The sequence below is a fragment of the Monopterus albus genome, unplaced genomic scaffold, assembly GCF_001952655.1.
Source record: "Monopterus albus unplaced genomic scaffold, M_albus_1.0 scaffold228.1, whole genome shotgun sequence".
Classification (NCBI taxonomy): Eukaryota; Metazoa; Chordata; class Actinopteri; order Synbranchiformes; family Synbranchidae; genus Monopterus; species Monopterus albus.
Window position 1 is genome coordinate 34,213 of NW_018128108.1, and position 22,792 is coordinate 57,004.

Sequence of the window (22,792 nt, forward strand, 5' to 3'; positions counted from 1 at the left end):
GTACGCCTGCCCTCCATGGAGGACCTGTACCATTGCACTGGTTGCGAGGATCATCTGCTTTATAGCGCATTGTGTGGAAGAAGAGCACAGACATGACCTCTGCCGCACTGCAGCATGATGTGGGGTGCCTGAAGACAAAGGACAGCCAGTAAAAATGCCATCAAGGTAAAAAAAATTAAATAAAACTCAAATCCACTCCATGCACATACATGCGCTTCATCATTCCAAACGCTTTTGCTCGAGCTGGGTACTTAAGTCTGACAATAGGACACTTCTGAACACCTGTCAGTCATTCCAGTAAAGCAGCACAGTCTGATAAACTTCAAAACACTACTGCATTAGAAGAGACCCTCCTTTTAGGATTGCCATTTATGTGAGTAGATTGATATTTATACCACAATTCACACCTTGGTTAAGTTGCCACACTCCAAACAAACTACATAAGAATTTGTGAAACTGTTAGTTGCTGCACAGTGGTCCAAGTATTGAAACATATCCACATTACCCAACAGCATCTCAGCTTCCCTATCTGGGTTAAGGTACAAGCAGTATTATTTCAACCATGCAGGAAACTCACCAGTGGTGGAAACCAAGCACAGTACTTCAGTAAATCTACTCAATGACAATAAGCAAAACCTTTGTGACATGTATATATATTAAATCATAGTTTTACAATTATGTTTCACAGTATTTTGTCTCTTTGTGTTTATAGGTGAGCTCTTTGGAGCAAGCCATGTTGGATGCACTTGTAATGGACAGGGTGGATTTTGTCAAACTGCTCATAGAAAACGGTGTGAGCATGCATCGTTTCCTAACAATCAGCCGGCTGGAGGAGCTCTACAACACGGTAACATTATGAGGCACCTGTAAAGGAGATGGACCATTTGAAGTAATGATAAAATAACTGTTTGTTTCTTTATGGTTTTATATTTTATGTGTCTTCTACTTTAGAAACTTCCAAACAACCTGACTCTCCTCCACCTGGTTAGAGATGTTAAAAAGGTAGTTAGTCCACTTCATATAATTTTTATCATTTGATGTTAGCCCGCTCAGTTTAATGTCAACATTTTGTCTGTGCCTTCTTGCAGAGTCATCTGCCTCCAAATTATAGAATCACTTTGATTGACGTGGGCCTGGTCATTGAGTTCCTGATGGGTGGGACTTACAGGTGCAACTACACCAGGAAACGCTTCCGAATAATTTACAACAATATGGGCGGGACTTACAGGTGCAACTACACCAGGAAACGCTTCCGAATAATTTACAACAATCTCCATGGCATCAACAAGGTGAGTTTGAACTGTTGGTGTGTGTTTGTAATACAGTGTCCAAAACGTCTTTTTTGGCGTTAATATTTCAAACTTCTGCTTGTGTTATACTGTAATTCTAAAATTGTTATGATGCAGTGAGGGCAGCATAGTGGTGTGGTGGTTAGCACTGTCACCTCACAGCAACAAGGTTCCAGGTTAAAGCCCTGGTAGACCAGGGTGCCTTTCTGTGTGGGGTTTGCATGTTCTTCCACTGCCTGCGTGGGTTTCTCTCGGTAACTAGAGATGCAAATTTTAAAGTGCCCGTGGCATGCTCATTTTGCTCGTTTCCAGCCATTAAATGCTTAATCTTGGGTACCTCTAGATTAGCTTTGCACTCCTCATAACTCCAAATAGTCTGTAATTATTTCACAATGACAACACCAGAGAGCCTCTTCCTAAAAATGAGAGGACAGTTTGTGAACGCGCACACCTCCTGTTGCCGGCGTTGGGTTGAAAATTTACAGCACAACGAACCCCGATGTCATTAATTAAGTTGAATTTCTCTTCCATAGACAGGTAAACAATGGTAAATGTACCGATGAAAAGAGATTTGTAACACTAAGAAAAGCAGAAAATTGAGAAACCCCACAGGTAGCGTAGCGTAGCACCGACAATAACATCATGGGTCATTAATCTGCTCATTAACCAGCAACATATCACATGTGGCAGACAACTGGCTGCGGGGCCTTCACAGGCTGGCAGCTTGTAGGTTAGACCCAGTCAGGTAAAACAGCGAGTCCCTACATAGGAACATTCCCAGACATGCAGTAACCTCAAGCCCTGTATTTTTCTCCACATCCTTTGGTCACAGTGCTGCAGCAGGAGGTAAAATATATCCACAAAACCGGGTGTAGTCGAAAAATTCCACTTTTATAATGGCAACGGTGTCTTTTATTTTTATTTTTCTAAATAAGCTTTATTGAAAATATACATAACAAGTCAATATAATATTTTTCCAATAAAGTGGGGACATCGGTGGATGTCAGGCAAGCTCACATGAATGTGCAGCTGCCTGGAGATTATGACCATTCAAGGAAATCCTTAAACTCAGGTAATACTTTATTTTGTTAGAAAAAAAGTCTTGTGAGGAAGAGTATGCAAGATGTGTATAAACTGAGTTGCTTCTGCTTAGAAATACTAGAACATACGTACACCTCATTTTTTGAGCTTTAGGTCACGTCTAAGATGATAATTCACCATTGTAGTATTGTAGATAAGTCAAAAAACAAGGAAAAGGATGCCATGGACTCTTTAAACAATTTTCTTAATAATCGGCTATGTTAACAGTCAATAATTGATTAATCGTTAACAACGTATGACATTTCCCATAATACATTTTACTACTACTGATGGGCTCTGTGTTGGTCGTAAAATTTAAGACTGAGATACAAAGAGGGGGAGACCTGTGACAAATGTCAGTGGCCGGGCTCAAATTGCTGACATCGCACATGCACTATGCATGCGTACATAGTGCATTGAATTAAGCCTTTACATTTATTGCCGAATGTAATAAAAGTCCATGGACAAAAAAAAGTAAATCTGAAAATGTTCTACACAGAGGTCAGGGCGCCACACTGCAGGCCCTAGCTGTAAACTAAGGAACGATCATGAGTCTTTCAGCATGGAGCCTGACAAAAAGGAGAAGATGAGACACAACCACTTCATCAAGACTGCAAAGCCGTACAAACCAAAGGTAAAGAGTCACTGTTCGATTAAAAAGAACAACACTTCCTCTAGACTGGAATAGCCTCCAGAGATTAATAAAATCTAATGAGCCACTGTTAATGGGGGGGGAAGTACTGTATATGTCCCATTCTGCCATTCTCACTGTTCCTTCCTTTTCCTCCTAGCTCGAGTCTTCCATGGAGCAGAAGAAAAAGAGCAAAGAGGAGATTGTCGACATAGATGACCCAGAGACACGGCGGTTTCCTTACCCTTTCAATGAGCTGCTGGTGTGGGCTGTGCTGATGAGGAGACAGAAAATGTCACTCTTCTTCTGGCAGCACGGTGAGGAGAACATGGCCAAGGCACTGGTGGCATGTAAACTCTGCAGGTCTATGGGCTATGAAGCCAAAAAGAGTGATGTGGTGGACGACACGTCAGAGGAGCTCAAGGAATACTCAAAGTAAGTCCTTCTGTGGCTGTAATATAAACATTAAATGGCTATAAACCTGTCAACTTTCCTTCACAATGTAAATGCTGAAGCCTTGCTCATTACGCTGATGTGTTTCAGTGAGTTTGGGACGTTAGCAGTGGACCTGCTGGAGCAGTCGTTCAGGCAAGATGAGACCATGGCCATGAAGCTGCTGACATATGAGCTAAAGAACTGGAGCAATTCCACCTGTTTGAAGTTGGCTGTCTCGTCACACCTACGGCCCTTTGTGGCTCACACATGCACCCAGATGTTGCTGTCAGACATGTGGATGGGAAGGCTGAACATGCGCAAGAACTCCTGGTACAAGGTTCATGTTGCATCTAGATTATATTTTTGGTAACTGATGAACATCTAGTGCTGTGCTTTGATTTCAGTTTTCAGTGGCCACTGAGGTTCAACAGTGTGAATTCTCAGGTGATGTCTATTAATCACCCATCCATTATTAGCCAGTTATCTGGAGTCAGGTCAGGTTTACTAGAGCATTTCAGATGCCCCTCTCCCCTGGATCATTATCCAGCTTTTCCTGGGGGGGCAGGCTAGATGAGATGTACATAATCCCTCCGATGTGTTCTAGGTGTAGTGGTGGGCCTCATACCAGTTGAACATGCTGGGAAATCCTTTAATGATAGGCACCCAGGAGGCATCATAATCTCCACCTCAAACTGGCTGCTTTTGATGCAAAGGACTCTACTTTAAGCTCCCTCTGGATGCCCTAACTCCACACCCTATCTTTATGGCTGAGTGCAGCCATCCTATGGAGGAGACTCATTTTAGCCACTTGTATTCATAATCTTATTCTTTTGCTACTACCTAAAGTTTGTGACCATAGGTGAAGGCTGCAATACAAACTGACTGGTAAATTTAAACCTTTGCCTTAGCTCTATGAGCTCCAACTTCATCAAAATGGTCCGGCACCACACTTGCATTACTGTTGATGTTGCACCAATCCGCTTGTCATTCTCTTGCTTCATTTACCCTCATTCATGTCCAAGGCCCCGAGATTCTTTAACTTCATGTCGGGCAAAACTCATTCCCATTCCAATGGGAGCAATCCACCTTTTTCCTGCAGAGAGCCACGGCTTCCGAATTGGAGGTGCTTATTTTCATCCCATCCATTTCACACGCGGCTCCAAACCATCCAAGAGCATGCTGGAGGTCATGGTCTGATGTCGCCAACAGAACCACATCATTTGCAAAAAGCAGAGAAGCAATTTGGAGGCTGAACCTTGAAATCCTGTCCATGAAAATCACAAATGGGATTGGAGACGAGGGCCAACCATGGCAGGCTGACACCCACCGGGAATTGCTTGATTTATTTTTTGTTGAGAATATAGACACAGCTCTCACTCTGGTTAAATAAAGACTGAATAGTTCATAAGATTGTTTCCACAGTACCCCCAACAAGACCCACTGAAGAATCCTGTCATGGGCCTTCTCAAAGTCCACAAAACAAATGTAGAATGGATGGGCAAACTCTCTTCAGTAGCTTTGCAAGGGTAAAGAGTTGGTTCATTGTTCCATGGTTAGGATGGAATCCACATTGCTGCTTTCACAGTGGAGGATTTGAGCATGGCCAGTTCTGATTCTATGTCCCCAACCTCCCCCAGGATGCAAGAGGTGGGAGTCAAAGATCTCATGGACCAGATCCCAGATTTGGTCTTGTGCAATAAAATAGTAGGGATTAATTAGTGTTTGTAATTGAAAGGACTCTCTTGATAAATATAGCAGCATTTACCCACATAAATGTGTGTGTTTGTCTCTAGGTGATTCTGAGTATCTTGGTACCTCCTGCCGTCTTACTGTTGGAGTACAAATCCATAGCTGAGATGGCACACATCCCTCAGAGTCAGGATGATCATCAAATGACCATGGAGGACAGCGAACACAACTTCCAGAACACAGCTGATGATATCCAAATGGTCAGATTTACTAAGCCCCTCTGTTCACCTGTTTTACTGTCACCTTTTTTTATTGTCTCATCTTTTGTTTTTTCTAAAGCCTCAGCAATATATGCTCACCCTGTGAATTCATTGAGTCTTAAAGAACAAAACATCTCAATGTGTTATAGTTAAAGCAGTGTTAGAGTTCACCAGCTGTGAACAGGCAGTTTTTCTGTTGTATTGTAAAAAGTTTGCTGATCATTTGTTTACTTCTGTCTCTTTTGCATTTTCTCTCCACATTGTGGCCTGCTGTTTTCTGATTTGTATCCTTGTGTCCCTCTGCAGGATGTGTTTAAGGAGACCAGATCCAGTGACCATGTGGAGGTGAAAAATGACATGGAGACTCATGTTCACTCCAGGAAGCTGCCTTTAGGAATGAAATTTTATGCCTTCTACCATGCTCCCATTGTCAAGTTCTGGTCCAGCACGGTATGAAAATTACATAAGAGAATACATACACTTGTCTATACATCCATTCTAGTGCCTGGGCACATGCTTTCCTAGAGTGGTATAGTAGTGTGATTCTTGGTTAGTTGGAACACCATTCTGCTTAAAAAAAAAAAGATATATTTTACAAAATTGAAATATCTGCATGTGTTGTTGCCCTTGAAAATAACTTTTAAACACAAATTTAAGGACCAGAGACTTGTCGAAGAAGAGGCAATAGTAGCAGTTCAAGCTTATTTTCACATTTTTTTCATAAAGCTGCACTGACTTAGATTTAGCACAAATTCAGATAAATCAAATAAAAAACTTGTCTAGAAGAGTTGTATCCCTGCTATACTAAGACCCCCCCCCCTCCGACATTAGGTTATAAGATGCATTTTTCAAACCATTATGGCTCATTTCAAAGTCAAACCATGGAGGCTCCCTGTGCAGGTACAAACCAGGATGGGAGCGGAGCTGTTTGTTAGCCCCAAATGGCCGTGTTCTGTAGCACAAAAAGAGTGTGACAAAGAACAAAGCAAAACCAGGGTTAACATCGGTTTGGCATGTCAGAGATGGAGAGCACTAAAACCATCCAAAATGACTAAAATTTGACACAGATGTGGCTTTCTACCTTCTAGATGCGCAAGTACCTAGCTAATGTACATGTTGGCATCGTTAGCAAGCTAATGTTAGCATTTCAATTTTGTACTGAATTATTCTGGTTGCAATTTGCAGTCATTCTAACTGACTGCAACGTTAGTGTTTTGTTGTCCACTTAGCAGAAACCAGTGCGCTTTCCTTGATTAGCAAATGAAGTAGTTTTGCTCAGTTTTGGTCCAGTTTATGTCAGACATAACACTCAACTCACCATCAACACTGCTAGAAAAGTGGGGAGTTTGTTTAACTGTCAAAGAGGAACATGAAATTTCTCTTGTTTCACATGCAACTCATGATTGTGTCAAGTATGTAACATTGAACAAGAAACGATGGTGGCCTGAATATTAGTACTGCATCAGTATTACTGGGAAAAAAACATTCCTCTGTATAAATTTCTTGTTACTTCAGATACATCTGCTACAAACAATGTTAGACATACGTATGCATATCACTAAAATATAAACCTCTTTATTGGCCATAGTCTTCCTACAATGCCACTGAAAACCACAAGTTCTATGGTCCATATATTCTGTATACATTAGCTCTGAAACCAGTTATTAATGCTGTGCTACCTGACTGCTACAACTGTCTCTGGCTGTTGTGACCACATATGACCTAATTTCACAGACAGGACAGGAGGAGCAAAGATGAGCAGAGGGAGATGAGGAGGGGATGGGTAGAACTGTATAGATCCCACAGTGGGGAAATTCCAGATACTGCTTGAGTTTGTTTTGACTCTCACTGTGCCCTTAATGGTTGAAAATTAGAGAGAAGTTAGTTAATGCAGCTTTAAATATACACCTGTACTGTCACATTTATATACTCATGCATGGGTTTATCACTCTTTTCTCACATTCTTATTTTTTTACAGTAGGATAATAACGGGACAGGACAGCACATTGAACAGCGGTTACAGTACGTTTATAAAAAGGAATATCAGTGTGCATACTGAGTGTACAGGTGGTGTGAGGATGTGTTGTGCAGGTGTGTTTAATATGGTAAAGGAGGAAGGTGGGGGCAGGCAGCGAGCTATGATCTTATGTTTATATACACAACCCTGAGTCTTGTGCAGGAGCCTTCACTTAGGCTTTACAGGGTTATTTCAAGGCTGTTCAAGACTGAGGTGCGCTGATCCAGTTACTGAAACTACTTAGTGTATATAATATAGCCTGCCTATGTCTGCTCTTAATGCGGAACTGAAGGACATACCTGCCAGATGCCCATGTTAATAGATGACTTTCTAGTACTTGACACATCACATGTGAAGGGTGAGCAACTTTTGAAATGGTTGACCTACTTCAACTTGTACAAAGGGTTTGTGTATGTGAAACTGTGAATGGTAAATGGTCTTATACTTGTATAGCGCCTTTCTATGCTTTTACAGCACACTCAAAGCGCTTTCACACATTATTCGGCCATTCACACACCAGTGACATCACCGGGAGCAACTGGGGGGTTAGTGTCTTGCTCAAGGACACCTCGACATGTTGACACATGTTGGGAATCGAACCGCTAATCCTCCGGTTAGGAAACGACCCGCTCTACCTCCTGAGCCACAGCCGCCCCCAATGCTCAACTAACTGTATAAGAAGGCCCGCAGCAGACTCTATTTTTTGAGGAAGCTGAGGTCCTTCAATGTGTGCAATAAGATGCTGGAAATGTTCTATCAGTCTGTCGTTGCTAGTGCCTTGTACTCCTCAGTGGTTTGCTGGGGAGTAGTATTGCAGCCAGGGACTCCGATAGATTTAATAGGCTAATTAGGAGGGCTGGCTCTGTCATTGGCTGTGAAAAAGAATCATTTGAGGCAGTGATGGAGATGAGAACACTAAACAAGCTGTTATCAATTATGGATAACTCTGACCATCCTCTCCGATTTGTGCTTGATAGACAGCGGAGCTCCTTCTCTAAAAGATTTGGACAGCTTCGTTGCTGTAAAGCACGTTATAGGAAATCTTTCCTGCCTTATTCCATTAATTTGTACAATACATCATCTTGGAGCATTAGATGATTCCTGGATTGACAGTAGTTGTATACTGAATCACCTTTGTATAGATTTGCATATGTTTGATTCATCATGTGATTATGTATATGTACTTGATTGTGTTGGGTTTGTTTTTAACTTTTAATGTACTTTTATTTGTTTTATATTTTAGTGGGTTATCTATTCCATTTATTGGTATGTGTGCTTGATATTGAGTGTGAACCACTGCTGAAACAATGCAATTTCCCAGATTGGGATTAATAAAGTATTTCTATCTAACCTGCCTACATAAATATTTTCAAACTTTCCCACGGTCTTGGTATGGTTGACTCGTATAATAAACAGAAAGGACTCGAGATAGAGCAGGTTGTCTCCTAACTGGAAGTTTAGCGGTTTGATTCCCGGCTTGTCCAGTCTATGTGTCGAAGTATCCTTGGGCAAGACACTGAGTCCCCAGTTAATATAACAAGAAACTCCACATACAACACATAATTCTGTACAGTGAAACTCAAACATCTCAGTGAAGGTACAATTAAAAACTAGCATTACTGCTTTGTGTTGTATGCCTCCACCAACCATTCACATTCACAGGAATTTGAACCTAAATTTAATCAGTTCATTCAGAATCAGCTTTACTGACAGGTTTGATGGACACGAGGAATTTGACTCCAGTACAGTGGCTCTCAATGTGTATGCACAGTGTTCTTCTGGAAGGCAACGAGTAAACAATTAAACAAGATAAAACAGAAAACAAAAAAAGAATGTGGAAACAACAAAAAGGAATTGGCATTAGGAAAAGAAAGCACTTTTAATACACACACGCACAAAGACAGGGTGTTGTGCTGTAGAGATTGTAATGACCCTTGAGGCATTGTGATTTGTGATATAAATAAAATTTCACTTTAACTTGATGTTGGCTAGTACAACTGTGTTTTGGAGTTATTTAAGTCTTAATTGTTGTATGTTTCCCACTGACAGCTCTTCTATTTGGGCTTCTTGATGTTGTACACATATGTGGTCCTGGTGAAAATACCTGAATGGCCTTCTCCTCAAGAGTGGGTGGTGATCCTCTACATCTTTACCTCTGCCATTGAGAAAATTCGAGAGGTTAGTGGAACAAGAGCTCTTTCAGAAGCACACTGCCAAGCTCTGATTTAAAAATAGTGATGCTAATACATGTATTCATATGGCAGTGAGACACTTTAGCTTTTGATATGAGCTTGTTTTCTGTAGTCTTCCCTAAAGGAAGTTAACTGATTAATTTCTATTTTTTTGTCTCCTCCTCTGTTTTTCCCCAGATGTTCATGTCTGAAGCAGGCAAAATAAGCCAGAAGGTGAAGGTCTGGTTCAGTGACTATTTCAATGTTTCTGATTTTCTGGCCTTAGTGAGCTTCTTTACTGGCTTTGGTCTGAGGTTTGCTGGAGGTGATGCCTTCATCCCTGGGAGGACATTTTATTGCCTCAATATCATTTTCTGGTACGTGCGACTCCTGGATATCCTGATTGTCAACAAGCAAGCTGGGCCATATGTCATGATGATAGCTAAAATGGTGAGTTCTTTGTTATATGAATGCACATTTTATTTCCACAACTGACATATTGTAAGGGAACTTTTCTCAATGACACAGAGGGCCAGATTTATGAGCACTTGTAGTCTGTATTGTTAGTAATGTCTGTTTTACCCATTATAAAATAAAGGGCTGGGACTGCTTTCTAGGAACAGTTGTGGAACAAACGTTCAGACTGCATTTCACAATCAGGTTTTGCCTGTCAGATATTGTTACTGTGGGGCTGAAACAAGACGAGGCAGGCATAGTACGTCTCTCCCCAGGTTTCATGTTTTAGTCCTGAACCTTCTTTTGGCTGTAAGAGTCTGTTCAGATTACAAGCTAAAGCACAGAACTACTTAAAATAAGTCAAACCACTGTCATTATGTTCCATCCATGTTTTTAAGATGCTTTCACACTTAAATAATGCAGGAAATCCAATGGATTGAAATTCTGCTTTATGATCCTATGCTCTCCTTTCCTCTGAAAGCTACCAAATACAATGTTAGGTCTACAAATGCTTTGTTAATATAACCAGAGTCTAAAGTATATGTTAATAAATCAGAAACCCCTCAGATCAATGGCTGCCAAGTTCACCTGCGAAGTGGGGCAACAAGGTGTTGTACCTCGTTCCTCTCCTTCAGGGAACAGAATTTTTGTCACAACCTTTCATTCCCTTTCACTGGATTCTGCTGATACAACACATATTGAAAGGGACATACTGTAGGTTCATGCCCCACACAGCAGCCACTGAACCCAGAAGGGCATCAACTGGAACACTATAATGCATCATGGACTAGAGTCCTGCACATGTCCAGTTCTGAAAACCCACACCCACAAAGCTCTGTATCTGACCTGACCCAATACCCAGAGTTATTTCTAAATGAAATCCGCACCCAAACCAACCCATTAACATAAGACCTGTGACCTGACCCGTACCCGTAATTAAAACAGACCTTAAGCTACACATTCACTTATTTTAAAGTGCTTGAGAGTTGTGTTCCTGGAAAGGTATCTGTTGACAGACACAGCCCCTGGGCTCTGCAGCTGTTCCTATTAAGGTTTAGTCCCCCTCACCAGGGGGGTGAGGGAGAACTGTGGTAGGACTTAAGAGTGCCGACCCAGGTGCTAGTACAAAAGGTGGTTTAATAGGGAAGATACAACGTGACAAAAAAAACACGTATCATAGTCCATGTACATTTAACAGCAAAGTAGGGCAGAGAAGGTGTAGCAGACCAGGACGAACAGGTGAGTAAAGCAGACTAACGGTAGGGACCAGGAGTAGGAGGATCAGGACAGGGGAATAGTTAAACCAACCAGGAGGACTGGCGAACAAAAAGGAAATCCACAGCACAGGAACTGTCAGCGTGGATACCAAAATAACGTTTGGCTAACCTCATGGAAGAACAAAAAAACATACAAAGAGATCCACAGCACAGGAACTGTCAGCGTGGACATCTAGAGATATATAACACAAAACAAGTAACCAACGTACAAAATGAGATCCACAGGACAGGAACTGTCAGTGTGGACGTCTAGAGACGTATAACACAAAACAAATAACCAACGTACAAAATGAGATCCAGAGCACAGGAACTGTCAGTGTGGAAAACAAAATGACGTACATACCACGAGCACAGGTCTGTTACGGGGTATGCAAGTTAATGCTCTGGCGAAGACGGAGCGTCTGCCAGAGGTATAAATAAGGAGGAAAGGTAATCATAGGAATGCACCCCAGCTGTGCGCACAGACAAACGAGTCGCTAGTTACCTAATGCAACACAGCTGAGGTGCAGATCCTGCAGGTCGAGAGAGCAGAGGAGAGAAAGGTGGAAGAGAGGCAAGTCATGCCGAGCGGACCTGACAGTTCCCTTAGTGAGGGAGCACCTAGCTGGGTATTCGACTTGGTGCAGGACTCTGTTGTGGACCCAGCAGAAAGGCCATGGCTTTATACCATTTGTAGCAAACTGAATGCAGGTCAAAGTCTGGAGATCACATACTTGTTTAGCAGACAACAAAGTGAGACATGCTGTCTTGTATGAAATACATTTCATAATGACAGATGTTATAAGCTCAAAGGGCTCAAGCAACAACAGCAGATTCCATGAGGGGATGCTAAATTTAAGTGTAGGCTGAAGCCTGTGGATTCCCTTTTAAATAATGTATCTCCAACGGATGAGCAGCCAATGACACTCACTCAAAGCTAATATGATAATCTGATATAGCCACCAAGTATACTTAAATACTGGAGAAGTAAAGACGCTTGTCAAACAGCATAAAATACAAAACATCCATAATGGAACACTGAAATGGGACAACACTATGTTCCTGACACCACCGCTCAAAAATCTGTCACTTACCAGCATACAACATGGGTGGCTTTGACTGAAATATTTTATGCCTAAAAACAGTCAGGAGCTCCAGATAGTTGATGTGAAACCTACGCCGCTGTATTGGTGGCCAGACCCTCCTCAGTGCTGATCTGTCACACAGAGCTTCCCACCCAGAGAGGAAAGCATCTGTCGACACCACCTTGTGAAATGAAATTCTGCCTGTAGGAGAACCCTGACGTATAGGGCCGGTTCCTTCTAGGGCAAAAGAGCTGACATGCAAGATGGAGTCACTGCCATCCTTCCCTGAAGGTGGTGTGATGCACACAAGCAATGAGAACAGATTTAGCCTTGAAATGCTTGCATCCTTAATAGTCCTAGTGGAACCACAGCAATCACTGATGATATCATGCCCAGTAGCTATAAATCCACTTGGAAACCATTTACATCCCAACTGAACCCCAGAGAGACAGCACTGAAATGTGACCACCCTGTCCTCCAATAAATGCTGGCTCTGCCAGGCCAGGGCCTGACTATGGAACTGAACCAGTAATGTCTGCTCCTATGCCTGCTCTCTGGAGCTTGCTATCAGAGCTCAGTCATCTAGAGACGCTAATATGTAAATGCCCCTCTCTTGAAAGGGTGCCAACACTGCCTTGATACATTTTGTAAAGGTACAAGGGACTAAAGGTGGACTGAATGGCAGCACTAGGTATTCGTAGGCTGTGCACTTGAATGCAAGCCTTAGAAACGTTCTGTGGTCTGGATAAGCCACTGTGAAAATTAGTGTCTGTGAAATTGGTTGTGGCAAACCAATCCCACAGCCTAATGTAGGAGATAATGCTCACCCTCTTTTCAGAACAATGAAATAGCAACTATACCAACCTTTGTTTGGTTCAAAAGGGGCAACTATACTTTTACACTCCTCTGCTCACAAAAGTGAGTATTTCTTCCCAGTGCACTTTTGCAGATTTGTCCAAAACAACATGAAACATGTTGGTTTTGCTTGAAACTGCAGCTGGTAACCCATGAACACAGTGTTCTCTACTCATGGCAAGATTGTGCATGTGTGCCACTCTGGGTAGTGAGCAGTCAGCCAGCTTGCCTGGGGCACCATTTGATGGCGGCTGCTGTCTAGCGTGCTCCATACTAGCATGTAGTACTGAGAGGTTGCTACATAACCGGAAGGGACTCACGATCTAAGCCAACCTCTTGGGTGGAGGCATTGGTGCGGTTGTCTTGTGGGCATCCGTGTATGGTCTGAGCTTTATCTCCCATCTTGGGATAATGTTGCACAGCTCCTCAATGTTTGTCTTTGTCAATTCAAGCTTTGCTTGAATAGCGCTAAGTGACTGTCCAAACAGACCCTCAACAGACACTGGTTCATTCAAGTAGGTGCCCCGATCTGTGTCGGGGATGTCAGAAAGTGCTTGGACAGAAAAAGCGTGGGCCCATACACCGCTTGGTTGTATGAGGGTACCAGATAAGCCACCAGAGAAGGCTCCATTGCAGACAGGGCATCGTGATGTGAGTTGACAGCAGTTTGCCCCATGATGAAGTCAACTTTGAGAGAAAATCTGGAAACATGGACAGAGACTTTTTCACTATTGTAGGTTCATGTGGGAGGAAAAATCTTGGGAATTGCAATGGCTTCTGAGCTGGCTGTGGGGAGGGCCAATCACTTCCAGTTTTCAGCGGCTTGATGATACAGGGAGAACAAGGAGTATCCTCCCATTCAGCTGATGCAGTAGCAGTGGTGCATGGAGCAAGTGATAAAGCATCCTCTTAATCTCTGACAAACCATGCATGTGCAAACTGATGATGAGGACATCGTCATTATATTCTTTGGATAGCTCGAGGTGCTGTTGACTAGCACCGTTGGAGAGTTCAGGCTCCTCAAACCCCTCCGCATAATCCTTATAATCTCCCCAGCTAAGAGCCAGAGTTTCAGCCATAGATTCATCAGCGGAAACAAGCGAACCTGGGCCACCTGACTCGAAGAGGATTGGGGTCCTGTTGTGCAATGACAGTTTTTCCCACAAACACAACCTGCTGTTCTACATTTGAATGCTAGAGCTGGTGAGAAGATGCACACGACTTGGGCTCAGTCAGTGCCCCCCATGTCGTGCCAAACAAAAATGCTAATACCTAACCAGCAGTAGCTCTTTAACTCTGTAGAGTAAGGTCTTCTTATTGAGGTAAAGAGCATAAGAACATAAGAAATGAGGGATAACTGGTAATGGTGGCTTATAAGTGTAGGTGGAGCCATGCATAGAGCATGAATTATGTTGTCTTCAGCCAGGACACGAGTGCATGATATCCTATACAATATACAGTATGTTGTACTGAGTAAATAAACTGAAAGGGAACTCTCTGGCATATACTTTATAAGTTAAGTATTATTTCAAGCATAATACCATCAGTCATATCTACTGTACTTCAGTATGTGTGACATCTCTTGCAGGTGGCCAACATGTTTTATATTGTAGTAATAATGGCTGTAGTCCTCCTGAGCTATGGCGTACCCAGGAAAGCCATTCTGCACCCAAATGAGGAGCCTAACTGGATGCTGGCCAGAGATGTGGTCTTCCAACCATACTGGATGATGTACGGGGAAGTGTATGCCTATGAAATTGATGGTAAGGATGATGAGGATGGTAGAGGAGATTATGAGGGCAAGGATAGTTTAATTCTCATCACAGCATGATAGCTGATTGTCACTAGGAACAAGCAAAGCCACAATGGCCAAATTATTATTCATCCTCACAACTTCTCTCGCAAAACATGGTTCACACCCAGAAGCAGCCAGAGCAGATCTCCTTGGGGAGGACAGGGCTTTTTGCTTCACAATGGCATTGACTGCTTTGACTCTGAGTCTGGTTAAAAGGCAACAGTCCTAATCATTGCCTGAGTTGTGCACATTTGAAGCTCAGGTGGAACAAAAAAAAACCTGGCTGTGCTCCATAATTAGATTTGGCATCCTGACTTTTCACACACCACTGAAATACATGATGTACAGTAGATAATCACTATGATTATGATCTTTTGCTTGAGCTGGTAAATATTTAGATAATTAGGTAGTGCGAATATTTCTTGTGAAAAGAAAGGTGTGATATGGATGTGTTGAGTGTGTATATCATTAGTACCTTTGGAGATTGTGTTTATACTTGCAAGTGTGTGTGTTTCCTAATACGCTTTTTCTCTTCACAGTGTGTGCCAACAACAGCGATCCATATGTAAAGTCCCTGTGTGGGCAAGCAGTGTGGCTGACTCCGTTTCTACAAGCAGTCTACCTCTTTGTACAGTATATAATAATGGTCAACCTTCTCATTGCCTTCTTCAAGTGAGTGCACAACAAATCCAACTTCTGTCTTTACAGAGAAATTTTGGCACTATTTTAAGGGCATGAGCTGCTACAAGCCAGCCTGGCCTGCAGGGGAGAAGCTGCTGTTGATGTGTCTTCCTGGCTTGCTTCTCTAGATTTCTTTGGTTTTCTGTAACTCAGAAAACACACAGAGCCTTTGGCAGCAACCAGTGAACATCCTCCTTGTTTCTTTTTCTGCTTTGGTTTTTAAAAGGTTTCTGTGGGTTAGGCTGCCTTCTCTTGTCCAATCAGACTCCTCTTCTTTTATTCAGACAGCTGTTGGTTAGCTTCACCATGGCCCAGCTTTGGGCCAAAATAAAATATTGCTGGCATTCTCCTCACTATCGTCATTGTCCTAAGTGTCAGGTTGTACTCTCTATGTTTCAGCAATGTGTATATGGAAGTGATGTCCATTTCTAATCTGGTGTGGAAGTACCAGCGCTACCACTTCATTATGGCCTACCACGAGAAGCCTGTCCTCCCACCTCCCTTCATCCTCCTGTGCCATATCTGCTCCCTCTTCTGTATGTGTAGAAAGAGGAAGAAGGAGAATACCTATGGACCAAGTATGACCACACTACTGTCGCTGTCTCCTACATGTAAATTGTTGAAAGAGGAGCCATTTTGCCACTGATGATTCATGATGCCATTCATAGGGGTTACATCCCATGTCTCTTATAAGATTGGTCCTCTGTCAACCTGGAAGCCATTCCAGTTGACATAGGACTTAGGATGTTCCAAGTCTCTTATATTGGCTATGAGAACTGAGGAGTGAGGATCGAGGACGGTGCTGAAGGAGCCGTGACCAAGGATATAAAAAACTACCCTAAACGGAAGATTTTTGTGAACTGATATGCCTCTTTATCAGAAATCAGTTAGTGACTGGGCACTTCAGATGAAAGATCTGAGGAAAGGATGTCTCATGTCATTATTAACACGTTTCCTCAAGTCCTTTCTCCTCACATGTTTTCCTTGTATATTATTTTTCTTCTCTTATGTGGGCAGGGCTAAGACATAGGGAAAAGATGCAAGTGAGGGAAACAGCAGTGCTTATAAGAGGCTTGGGATGTACCCATCGAGTTCACAAGCACAAACATTTAATCGGAGTATGTGAAGGACACAAAACTACTCAACAGAGGTTCTCCAATAGCAACAAGGCTTGGCTTTTTGTTGAGACATACACTTTGATGTCATCTATTCAATTTTGCTTCATATTTAATCCTCTTTCTTTCAGAGCTGTTTCTCACTGAGGAAGACCAAAAGAAGCTTCATGATTTTGAGGAGCAGTGTGTTGAGACCTACTTTCATGAAAAGAATGATCAGTTTCACTCGGGAAGTGAGGAGCGCATACGTCTTACCTCAGAAAGGTGGGACTGTTATTGCCCTTCTTAGAGGGAAGGGGGCAACTGATCATGCTGTAATTATGAAATTTGTGAATTGTGTAAAGCTTTTCCTTAAATGATCAGAAATGAATAGAGATAATGAGTCAGTGAACATTTATTACAAAATAGTCATTTATCTTTTCTTTATGGCTATTCGCTGGCAACAGCTGATGGCATTATGTTTTCGGGTTGTCCATCCATCCATCCGCCTCATATTCATGAATGCGATATCTCAGGATGGCCTTGTGGGAATTTGCCACAGACATCCATTTTGGCTCTAGGATGATATGATTAGAATGTCAACTTCACATCTGTCCCATTGTTGTGAAGGTGATAATTCAAGAACATCTTGAAGGGGTTTCTTCCAAATTAATACACTTACTAGCTTTTATTAAATTCCTTCAAAGTCTTCACTACACATGAGTCTGGACAGACATGCATGTAAATTACAACTTGATTGGTTAGCAGAGGCATACAACCGTGAGCCAATAATTGTAGTTACATTTTCATTTGACATTAGCAGGTAATAAGAACTGAGCTGTGGCTAACTGAAGCTACTGTTTGTCATTTCCAGGGTTGAGACCATGAATTTGCAGCTGAGGGAGATTGGGAACAAGGTCAACTTTATAAAACGCTCTCTGCACACACTGGATTCCCAGATTGGCCACCTTCAGGACCTCTCGGCTCTGACTGTGGACACTCTGAAGACCCTCAGTGCCCAGAGGGTGTCAGAGGACAGCAAGGTCCACAATCAGATCACCCGGGAGCTCAGCCTGTCTAAGAATGTGGTCCCCAGCATCGCCCCAACAGACACCGGCCCCCACTCCAAATCATCTGGGATAGGCAAACGCAGTGTGGGGGCCTTCTTCGGCTCCTCTTTCCTCCAGACAGGAGCCAACATAACAGATTCTCTTTTTGGGATTGGTGTAGGGGGAGGAGCTGGGACGGAGAGAAACAAGGAAGTTTGGGCCAGCCCTGGAGCAGAACTGGGGCGGGACCCCAACCTGAATCTGGCATTGAGTCCAGAGAGGAGGGGGTTGTTTGGGCTCGGGCACCTTGCTGCAGAGGCTGGCTCCTCAGGCAGTGTTGGCTCCAGTGCCCTTGTCCAAAGTGCTGTGGCCATTTCCCCTTTGGAGCTGCATCTGCAAGGCCCCTCTCTCACCCAGAGTAAGCTAACTGGTCCACAAGAGCTGGGCCGTTCTGACTCTCTATCCAGCCTGCCCAGTGTGCCCTCCCCTGTGGCTCAGTTCCACATCAGCAGCACCCCTTCCCAGTCCAGTGCCTCCAGCCACCCAGAGCTCGCCCCAGCTGGGCAATGCCAGCAGCTGCCCCAGCCAGACAGCACCACAGTAGAGTTTGGTGTCTTTGTGGGTAAGTATCAGACTGAGGGTGAATCTGGTGATGGTGAGGGGAAAAAAGTGAAGGTTGGAAACTGTGCTTGTGTGTATCCTACTGTTGTCATCTCGCCTGTGGACTCTGCTCAGTCTGACTGCTTTCCTGCATGCACTGTGAAGCCTGGGAACATGGAGAGGTTAGGAACGGGGGAGAGGGAGAGACAGTGGGGGTATGTGAATGAGGCGTTCTGCGACGACGAGGGCAGATCGAGCTCTCTGAGCAGACGTGGTGCAGCCACTGAAGTTCCACTGGCACCCAGGAGACCCCACCGACAGTGGAGTGAATCCAGATGTCCAGTGTCCTGCTGTGAGGGGCAAAATGGGTTAGAAGTCCCCCTTGACAAGAAGAATGCAGCAAGAGGGCCAAACACGAGAGGTTTGAGTTTCAGGCTGATGTTGAAAGCTGTGTCTGCCGGATGCTCGAGTCTGTCCACCTCAAAATCAGGATCCCAGTACACTTGTAGCTGGTGCCCTTTTCTTTCTCTGCTCTGTCAAGGCCTCTTTAACTTGTTAATTCTTGGTTCCTGGGTGACTCTGGGGTTTTTGCTGGTCAAAATTTTCAGTCCAGTGATTTATTATGGATGTGTTTGTCAGATGGAGGTGAAGGGAGACATTTTTCATAAGAATCAGATGTTTGAACTGTGATTATTTCACTCTTGTGGTGTTGGTCACGTCACCAGACATGGCAGCGAGTTTGCTTGTGTTCTTCTGAATGTCAAAACAGTGATTGTCTTAGATTTCACAGTGGGACTAGTAAATACTCACACTCAGTCAAATAATTTATTTTTCTGAAGTGTTGTTGGGGAAACGGTTACATGAGGCAAACATGAATTACTTAGGCAAAATAAAAGTATTACATTTTAATATTTATTTTAATAATGTGAGAGGGTATTTGAAATTATGGGTTAACAATATTTTCTGGGTTTCAGGACATAAAGAGAGTTTGAACCTCCAGGACTCTACACCCAAGGACGACACTACCTCCAGCAGACGGCAAAGCCCGACCACACAGAGCAGATTGCAGGTGTGTGATTACATGGATCATTGTATCGTTGTTTGTAGTTTTTCTCAGAAAAGCCGTTTGTGCAAATCTTTTGTCTCTTAAATAGGTCAGTCATATTTTACTGTATTTCAGAAAAATGTAATAGTTTCTTCTGACATTAGCTGAGGCACAGTATTTCAGAAGAGGTGTGGTGCCACCACTATAAAACTTCAGAACTCACTGAACCATTAAGTTGTGTGTGTTGTGTTAGTTTGCTACTTTTACAGTCTTGTCCTTTGCAGCCATACTTTATAATTTACCTGATAATGTTAAAAAAGTGAAATTTATCATTAAAGGTAGAGTTGGTGCTCCTGGAAAAACCAGCAAGAGGAAGCTTGATTTTGAAAGTAGACAATCAAAGAAATCCCACCCTTTCGTTTTGACTTCTCTCCAAAGCCAAAACACAAAGCACACTGCAATTCGCACTGCCTGACTACTACACACAGATTTTAGGAAAATAACAAATGCCCCTCAAACAAAACAAAAGCGATGATTACCTGTCCAGCAGAAACACAGCCACTATGGCTTCATCTTTCAGCCCCTTTTGTTTTCTCAGTTGTCACCGTTGTTCAAAAGCCTTAAGCCTGGTTTTACTTCTTGCAGTATCCAACTTCTTTTTAGTTGTAAATTTGTCAGGTAGTGTTACCTGTCCAGATCTGCAGCCCCAAACCTTAGTTGGGAACCTCTAGTTCATGACTAAACTGCTTCAGCCCTGGGTCGTAGACGTTAACTAGCCTTGGAAGTCCAGGCTTTTCCAGCGGGGAGAAGTGAAGAGGGAGGCCAACTAACTCTGTTCAAAACACATGTTTTAATTACATCTTGGTAACATGGACACTGCATGTGGCCTTTGATGCCCAGTTAACTGCATTACAGTCCTATCAATACACTTAAAGCTGACTGCATGTAAAAGGATTAATTCCATGTAGCGGTATTCTCACACTCATACGGCATGCAGGTAGCAACTTCCGTCAGTGCATTTAATGTATTCATTGCCATTGGGATGAAAAGAGAATTTCAATATATGTAACAAAAATACTTAGAAAAAGAACCATCAACCCTACCTTTAATCAGTATTTCAGAATAATGCTCACCTTCTCTTTCTGGCTCGGTCTCTTTTACAGCTGCAGGCTCAGCCTGAAGGTCAGAGTCATATCAGAGCAGTCAATTCTTATGCTGGCTTCACAGAGCTCCACAGAAACCCGGCTTTTCTCCATCCTGACCCCAGTAAGTGGAAAAAAATCTTTATTTCAACGCAATACAACACTAAAACGAGCACATTTATCTGCTTTCATCTCAAATGTTCAGTGTCTCTGGTAACACATGACAGTTGTTGATTGTTCATTGTGTCTCTGTAGCTCTGACAAAGAAGGATCGGAGCAGAGTTTCAGCTGAAAATGTCTGCACCCATGAGGACCCCAGGGTCACAGTACCAGTAAGAAGCATATTTATGTTTGTATTTCCATGAGTACAAAGTTAAAACAACAGTATAGTTTAAGTCTTATTAACCTTAATAAAGCCAGTTTTTGTTTACCAAAACACCTTGTTTCTCCACCAGGAAACAGTTCATGTCAAATCAGCTCAACCCAGCAGCCTGTAAGTGTTTTGCAGTGCTCACAAACACTCATATAGACCAATCCACAGCCACTTTAACTATACAGAGAGTCATAGAGAAAGTGCTGCTAGGCTGTTTGAGTCTGGGTCATAGGAGCCTTTGACAGCAACTCTCTCTCCATTAAGATATGTTTTGGGGATGTTTCTACTAAAAAAAAAATTTGAAAATTACCACACATTGTAGCTTTAAGTTGAGGTCTGGTCCTTGTTTGTTTCACTCAGCCAGGACACTGAGATGCAAATGAATTACACAAGCTTAATTTACAGACTGTACTTCTCAAATATTACCAACATGTGAACATTCCCACTCGGGGCAAGAACACTCTGGATCATGTTTACAGTAACATACGTGGTGCATACAGGGCTGCACCTCGCCCCCACCTTGGACGCTCGGACCACATTTCTTTGTTCCTGTATCCAGCCTACAGACAAAGACTGAAACAAACAAACCCTGTCACCAAGCAAATTAAACTCTGGACCCCAGAGACTGAAGGCATCCTGCAGGATTATTTCGCCAAGACAGACTGGGATGTGTTTAAAGCTGCAGCCACCTCAGAGGACTTTTCTGTCAGCGTACAGGATTATGTTGAGTATGTGAATGGATACATTAGTACCTTTATCGACAACATTGTGCCCACCATACAAGTCAGGAGGTTCCCCAACCAAAAGCCCTGGATAAACAGTCAGGTACGCCACATGCTGCGTGCTCGCTCTCATGCATTCAGATCAGGCAATGAGACAGAGTACAAAGCTGCAAAGCACAGACTGAGGAAAGCCATCACAGCGGCCAAGAGGCAGAACAGAGAGAAGCTAAATGGCTTCTATTCTACTGCTGACTCCAGATGGATGTGGCAAGGCCTGCAGCACCTCACAGACTACAGGACCACCATCAGCATCATCAGCTCCACGGACAGCCTGCCGGATGACCTCAACACCTTCTACACCTGCTTTGAGACCTCCAGCCACAGCACAAAGAGGAGGCGTACACACACCACCCAACCCCCCACCTCCCCTCCACTAACTGTCTCACCAGGTCAGGTACACACAGTCCTGAGGGAGGGTCAACCCCCGCAAAGTGGTAGAACCGGACAACATCTATGGGAGGGCTCTCAGGGCATGTGCCAGTGAGCTGGCTGATGTTCTCACCACCATCTTCAACCTCTCCCTCAGCCAGAGCATTGTTCCCTCCTGCTTTAAGACCACAACCATCGTCCCCCTTCTCAAGAAGAGCCCGGTCACCTGCCTGAACGACTACAGACCGGTGGCACTCACCCCGATCATTATGAAGTGTTTTGAGAGAGTGGTGCTGGCCCACATTCAGAGCAGTATACTGGACCCCCTGGACCCCCTGAAGTATGCCTACCAGCCCAACAGGGCCACCTCAGATGCTATCATGGATGCCCTCCACTATTCCCTTTCTGACCTGGAAAATGGAGACTCCTACATCAGGATACTTTTCACTGACTACAGCTCCACCTTCAACACAGTTGTCCCCCACAAACTCACCCACAAACTGTCCACACTGGGTCTGCACCCTACCCTCTGTCACTGGTTCCTGGATTTCTGACTGGCAGGCCCCAGACTGTCAGGATTGGCAATAGGATTTCAGCCAGCATTGTTACAAACATTGGCACCCCACAGGGATGTGTCC

At 43.4% G+C, this 22,792-nt stretch overlaps 1 protein-coding gene across 1 annotated transcript in view; it reads left to right on the forward strand.

The window, feature by feature from the left end:
* trpm7 (transient receptor potential cation channel, subfamily M, member 7) overlaps positions 1 to 22,792 on the forward strand; it is a 53,473-nt gene that overhangs the window by 20,065 nt on the left and 10,616 nt on the right. The window contains exons 12-31 of the mRNA XM_020619931.1: positions 713 to 847; positions 952 to 1,002; positions 1,089 to 1,155; positions 1,216 to 1,289; positions 2,869 to 3,003; positions 3,161 to 3,435; positions 3,544 to 3,772; positions 5,229 to 5,384; positions 5,691 to 5,834; positions 9,451 to 9,579; positions 9,771 to 10,022; positions 14,813 to 14,987; positions 15,559 to 15,691; positions 16,100 to 16,278; positions 16,947 to 17,079; positions 17,669 to 18,465; positions 19,418 to 19,512; positions 20,652 to 20,754; positions 20,886 to 20,962; positions 21,086 to 21,123. Coding sequence (XP_020475587.1) covers positions 713 to 847; positions 952 to 1,002; positions 1,089 to 1,155; positions 1,216 to 1,289; positions 2,869 to 3,003; positions 3,161 to 3,435; positions 3,544 to 3,772; positions 5,229 to 5,384; positions 5,691 to 5,834; positions 9,451 to 9,579; positions 9,771 to 10,022; positions 14,813 to 14,987; positions 15,559 to 15,691; positions 16,100 to 16,278; positions 16,947 to 17,079; positions 17,669 to 18,465; positions 19,418 to 19,512; positions 20,652 to 20,754; positions 20,886 to 20,962; positions 21,086 to 21,123 — 3,377 coding nt within the window. The remainder of the gene's footprint in view (positions 1 to 712; positions 848 to 951; positions 1,003 to 1,088; positions 1,156 to 1,215; positions 1,290 to 2,868; positions 3,004 to 3,160; positions 3,436 to 3,543; positions 3,773 to 5,228; positions 5,385 to 5,690; positions 5,835 to 9,450; positions 9,580 to 9,770; positions 10,023 to 14,812; positions 14,988 to 15,558; positions 15,692 to 16,099; positions 16,279 to 16,946; positions 17,080 to 17,668; positions 18,466 to 19,417; positions 19,513 to 20,651; positions 20,755 to 20,885; positions 20,963 to 21,085; positions 21,124 to 22,792) is intronic.